The 6,169-nt window shown below is 40.3% G+C and overlaps 1 protein-coding gene across 1 annotated transcript; it reads left to right on the top strand.

The window, feature by feature from the left end:
* Nucleotides 1-2,305: 2,305 nt before the first annotated feature.
* LOC131904481 (zinc finger and SCAN domain containing protein 4C-like) lies at nt 2,306-5,946 on the top strand. The gene is made up of 4 exons (XM_059255614.1): nt 2,306-2,701; nt 5,008-5,167; nt 5,255-5,365; nt 5,738-5,946. Exons 1-4 carry the CDS (start codon nt 2,306-2,308, stop codon nt 5,944-5,946), a joined length of 876 nt encoding a protein of 291 aa, XP_059111597.1.
* The last annotated feature ends 223 nt before the right edge of the window (nt 5,947-6,169 follow it).

Raw genomic sequence — 6,169 nt, 5'->3', positions numbered from 1 at the left:
CAGACTTCCAGGTCTCTATGGTTGGTACTGGGATTAAAGGCTTGTGTCACCAGGCTTGACTGTGTCCTTGACCACACAAAGACTCTGCCTGCCATGTCATCGGATTAAAGGCTTGGTCTACTACTGCCTGATTTCTGTTCCAGGTTCCCTATAACCTCTGATCTCCATGCAAACTTTATCTATTAACATACAAATAAAATCACTTTTTAGCACAATTAAAATATCACCATAGGAAAATATTCATTTTTTTTTTTTTGGTTTTTTTTGAGACAGGGTTTCTCTGTGTAGCTTTGCGCCTTTCCTGGAACTCACTTGGTAGCCCAGGCTGGCCTCGAACTCACAGAGATCCGCCTGGCTCTGCCTCCCGAGTGCTGGGATTAAAGGCGTGCACCACCACTGCCCGGCAAAAATATTCATTTTGTATATACATTTTAATTCCACCCTAATCTACAATCCTCCTCACATATCTATCGTACATCATGTAAAACAAGTCAAACATCTCCACTTTGTTCCTAGAGATGAGCCCAGGAAAGGCTGGCTTTTCTATGTTGTGCTTCAGACACCTCCTAGGCTCTTCTCTATGTGTGTCTCATTCTACTGCCAAGGCTTTACCTTGTTCACTACACCATTTGAATTCCAAACCCTGTGGATATCAGAAATTTTTAACCAGTTTGGAATGAGTTGTATGTCAGAAGTCATAGTAGGTGATTGACAATCTTTATAATTCCTTTCAGCGTCCTACTGTCCCCTTTCACTGCAGTGACTGACTATGCTTGCTTTGGATGTGTTCTCCTTCCATGGCATAATCCAGGATTGCATAGAGATGCAGAGCTGGGGCTGAGGGAGGATTCCATGTGTAATTCAATCAGAGGGGCAAGTATCTTTCCCGCTTGGTTAGCTTGTTTTTTTCTGCTCTAGTAAGGCTTTTCACTGGTCTTTCTACACTACCAGGCTATTCTGGGACTGGAGACCCTTCAGTCCACTTACTGAATGCTAGGATGAAAGTGTTGACTGCCACACCCACACACAGGAGGTGTGGTCCAATCTTATTATCAAATGATTGGCATCTCAGATTGAATCACTGAAGCCAGGCACTATAAAAGGAACTCAACTTGAACAGAACCTCAGATGAAGAAGAGTCGTGACCTGGAGACACATCGGCTCCTAGTGCCAGCTGGAATCACTGGAGAAATTCACTGTAGAGGCAAGTAACTGTAGAATAGGAACCTTTGACTTCTTTGTTGCTTGAGTATGTGTGTTTTGTGAATATTTGTGGGGTTTGGGAGATGCTGCTTCACAATTTTGGGAGATCTCAAAGATATAGTGTGGTCCTTTGGAGCTTTCTGATTAAGGGTTTAACCATTAAAATTCTGAAGGATAGCAATATGCTTTTTTTATAGACTTGTCTTGGCTGTCCTGTGAGTTAAAGGTTGTTGGTCATTCAGTTTCAAAGTTTTTCTTATGAATGTTTAGCTTTGTGGCTCTTTAGAATGGGAGACAAGGGTGAATCTTAATATTTGAGGTTCAGCAACTACAACTTCACCTTTTATAGGGAAGGAACAGATAGCCCTGTGCTACTGAACACCTTGCTGTTCTCTTCCTTCAGGTCATAACATCTTCAACCCAGGTTGTTTCTCTCTGATGAGTCATGGACTGTTACACTCCCATCTCTTTGTTCTGGTCTCTAGAATAAATTGTGTAGGACTCTGTTGAAGTATTTAGTGTCAAGAAATAATGGAACTGTGGTTATTGCAATGTATCTGAGACCCATAAACAAATAGGGAGTGGCACTATGAATAGGTGTGGCCTTGTTGTAGAAGACTGAATGAAACATGCCTTTAATCCAGACCTTGATGTGGAGGGCACACCTTTAGTGTGGACCTCACCGTCTGGAGTAATTGAGTCACTATTCAGGTTGGATTTGAGGTCTTTTTCTCAAGCTTCAATCAATGTGTAAGAGTATATCTGTTGATGTACTGTGTATCAGTCTCAGCTCTAGCACCACCTCTGACTTTCTGAGGCCATGCTCCCCAAAATGAGTGACTGAACCTCTGAACTGTAAGTGAGCCACCAAAATGAAATATTTCCTTTATTAGAGTTGCTGTGGTTATGGTGTCTTTCACAGCAATAGAAAATCCTCAATAAGATAGAAACCATCTGTGATAAGACTCTTAGTTGTTGTTATTTAATTATGTCAAGTTTAATTTATAGCTTTAACATATTCACAACTTTCTTAAATAGATCTTCAAGTCACAAGAGAGATACTTGACTGAGAAAGTTGAATTTTTTGAGGAGTCTCAACAGAATGGCTTCACAGCACAACAACTCTTTTAAACCCCAGTCACCAGAAAGTGGCCTTGTATTAGACAACAAGAACTTCCTTCCAAGCCAGGATACTTCTCTACAGTGGGAAGAAGATATCTGTAACTTCTCAACTGCTCAGCTCAACTTTCCCACAAATGACAATGGTTACTGTGCAAAGCAGGAACTGCAAGCAATGTGGAAGTGGTTTACCTCCTGGTTGAAGCCAGAAAAGAGTAGCAAGGAGCAGATGATTTCTCAGCTGGTCTTGGCTGAGTTTCTCAAAACTGGGCACTACAAGGACAAGTCTGTCTTGAAAGAGAAGTGGCAATCAAATGGCAGAAACCTGGGGAGATTCATGGAGGATCTGACTGATGAGTGCTTGAAGCCTCCCATCATGGTGAGTACCTTGGTTGAGAGATGGTTAAGTTATCAATCAAGACAGTCATTTATATTTGGGGAAAAGTAAGAAGATGTAGTTATTTTATATGTGAGGCTGTCCCACTTCAACAAAATATTTACAGTGGAGATTATTTACTACTGTAAATGTGATATAAATTTAATGGGATTATAAGTTTAAGAAGCTCATGGCTCTTTTGACTGATACAATTATATTTAGATTCTTTACATGATGATAGGGAGACTGGGAGATGATATTTGAGCAAAGCTTGTAAGGGTTTAGAATAGAGACCCTGGCTGGGATTGGAAGATGGCTCATTTAGGTAGGTGATTTTATATTGTAATTATGAGTATTTAGTTGGAATTGCAGCACACACTTAAAATTCTGGCTCTCAGACCTAGTCTGTTATTCCAGGACCTGGGCTGTGTAAACTGGGGATCTAATTGTCTTAATGGTTTTCTAAATTGTCTACTACATGTCATTAAGTTCCTATGTAAAAAACTCAATGTGCAGGAATGTAGAATATGATTTCTGATGCTGAAATGTGGCTATTAAATGAGCATTCAACACCAACACACCCTGAAGAAAAGTCCTGATGAATAATAGTGCTGCAATTCAAAGTTTTAGAACTGAAATTCTTAATTTGGATGAAACTACATTGAAACTTCTATAAATGTCTAGGTTTGCATAATTCTCAGTTACTCTCAGAAATGGTCAAGGTGGTGATATTTTTCAAACACCCCATACATACATTTCTAAATGTCATGGTTGAAATAAGTTCTTATTGCCTTAAACTTTTAAATTTGGACATTAGTTGGCTTGTTTCGTTGCTTCTTTAGGGTTTTTTCCCATTTGGGACTGACTTTTATTCAACTGGCTTGAGTAGGATTCAGAGGAATTATACTTTCCCAGCACTTCAAGTACTGGATTAAAGCTGTCCACCACCACACCCTGATGTTTATTTCAGGTTTTTACTCTATGCACACGTTGTCATTTCAGTTTGTTTTATCCCACATTTCACTCCTTTGATTTTGTTTTAAACTGATCATTTCATGATTGAAACTGAATTCCAAATAAAATGCTGTCAGCTTCCTAACAGCAGAGACAGCATGTTTAGGTGGAGACAATATATGTGTTAGAAGGGTTTCAGTCAGATGTGTGTGGTACTAAGGACTTAATAATAGAAAACAACACACCTTAGAAATAGAGCTATGCTACTAGGGGCATCATCAACCAAGGGTTTTTATCTAGAGTTAGTAGTTAAATTTAGCAACCAAAAATATAGGTATTGGAAATACAACCCACTCCCACAGCAAAGTGAAGTGACAGTGGAAGAGATAGGGACCACTGACAGACTAATGGCCATAAGTGGGGGATGGGAAATCCTCAGCTACCTGGGAATGAAAATGTCAGAGTCATGCGCATGAAAGCAGAAAGTTACAATTGCCAATATGACACCAGGACACCAAAAGGACATCAATTACACAGTTACTGTAGACATCCTAAGAATTTCAGAAAAAAACTAACTATTACTAATCAAAGGCTGAATAAGGAGCTTCTAGCATAGCAGCCATCTGTCAGACAAAGACTACAGAAATGTTAAGGGTTCTGGGCACTGATTAATAACTATAGATCCTGGGTGCAAGAGAAGGAGGAAAAATAAGGAGCTACAAATTAAGGAGACACAGAGAAACACTAGCCATACAACTCTTTGTTAAACAAAAAAAAATTATTAGAACAGATAACACCCATCAATTAACAGAAGAGGCCCTAGAGGTGCAAGGCCCACAGGCAAGTCTATGTCAGAATTTTTACAGGCTCCTTTGGGTCTTCTCGATCTCCAGACTACCTCCGTCCTTGATATGTCCTACCTAGCCTTGGTGTCTTCTCAGTAAACCAGCTATTTCATTATAGTTGCCCTAGATTGGGTGGAATGGGGACAGTCCTTGGAAAAAAATGAGAAGCCTTTTTTGATGGAGTAAGTCTCTATTTTCTGAATTGGAACAGGAATACATTTCCTTGTTCAATGCATTGACCAGGTGAAGAATATGTTGTGGCTAGACATTGCAGAACCCTAACCTTACCTTTTCCCTTGGTACAGTGACTCAACACTTGCAAAAACATTGTGAATAAGGACTTTAGCAAACATAACTTGTGAATGACAGAATAACACCATTAGAGATGAGAGATAGACAAATGACCTAACTCATAGTTCAGTGATCCCGTGCAATCAGTTAGAGGACAGGTTTTCACTCATCCACAAATCCACAGATTCATTGGCAATGGTCCTCTGGCTTTGTTTATAGGTTCACACCTCCATGCAGGGGCAGGAAGCCCTCTTTTCTAAGAACATGTCTTTAGAAGAAACCATCAACCTTTTGAAAGAGGAGCAATCAGCAAGAAGTTCAATACAAGAGAGTGCAAAGACACCCTTGCCAATCCCCCAAGACATGTTATTGACAACAGGTAAGTGTCAGGAAGCTGCACAGAGGAAGGGGGTTGTGTCGGGATCTTTTCTTGGGCACAGTTTCATAGACTGTCTTATTTCCACAGGACGTGAAGACTGGGAAGATAGCCAAAACAATGGCTGGAGCAATAGTGATGTAAATGATGGGGATAGTAGTCCTGGAAATGAGATGGACTCCCTTTCCCTTATCCAACAAGGTCAGTTTAATGAACCTAAAGACAGAAGTGTTTCTGATGGAAATCCTCTGGATTTAAGCAGAACAAGTCAAGTCACCTCTAGGTACCAGGAAGAATTTCATAGAGGAACTTCTTCTGAAGATGTCCCTATGGAGGTACAACCAGAGATTATCTCCAGTCCAGAGCAGACAGAAGACTGCCAGAATCCTGATGCAAGCTCCACACATGGGCGTCGTCAAAAGAGACCCCTCAGAGACTCAAAGACATACAAATGTGAGGAATGTCCCAGAACCTTTAAATATCCCAGTAGACTTGCCGCCCACCAGAGAATACACAAGAAGCAAAAGTCATTTGTCTGTAAAACATGTCATAAGGGCTTCTATACTCGCTCAGACCTGAGAGTACATAAGGTCATACACCAGGAAAATAAACCTTTCGAATGTAGTACTTGTGGAAAGTCTTTCAGCAATCAAACAAATCTGAAAGCTCATGAGAGGATTCACACAGGAGAGAAGCCCTACACCTGCTCCCTGTGTAACCGTAGCTTCCGCCAGTCATCCACATACCACCGTCACCGGAGGAATTGCCACAAAGCAGACTGAACTGTGTACCTTCCTCACCACATAATAGCAGGGCTCCAGCTTACTGTTTCATCTGTAGATGAAGAAGCATGTAGCTTCTAAACAGTATGTATCCTTTGAAGACATGATTTGTAACTTCTGGATTTTTCCATCTGTCTGTGTGGATAAAGAAAATGAGTCTGTTTTATGTTAAGTAATATTTTTCTAAAGCCTTAAATAGCTTATAAATTTTGCCTGATACATA

This window comes from Peromyscus eremicus, chromosome 1, assembly GCF_949786415.1.
Source record: "Peromyscus eremicus chromosome 1, PerEre_H2_v1, whole genome shotgun sequence".
NCBI lineage: Eukaryota > Metazoa > Chordata > Mammalia > Rodentia > Cricetidae > Peromyscus > Peromyscus eremicus.
This window is presented reverse-complemented; position numbering and strand designations above follow the sequence as displayed.

Excerpts from the sequence above, each read along its gene's own strand:
- LOC131904481 (XM_059255614.1), top strand. The coding sequence starts at position 2,306 with ATGGCTTCACAGCACAACAACTCTTTTAAACCCCAGTCACCAGAAAGT. Across the intron at positions 5,168-5,254 it reads AGACATGTTATTGACAACAG|GACGTGAAGACTGGGAAGAT; the intron begins GTAAGTGTCAGG and ends TTATTTCCACAG. Across the intron at positions 5,366-5,737 it reads CCTTTCCCTTATCCAACAAG|ACCTGAGAGTACATAAGGTC; the intron begins GTCAGTTTAATG and ends ATACTCGCTCAG.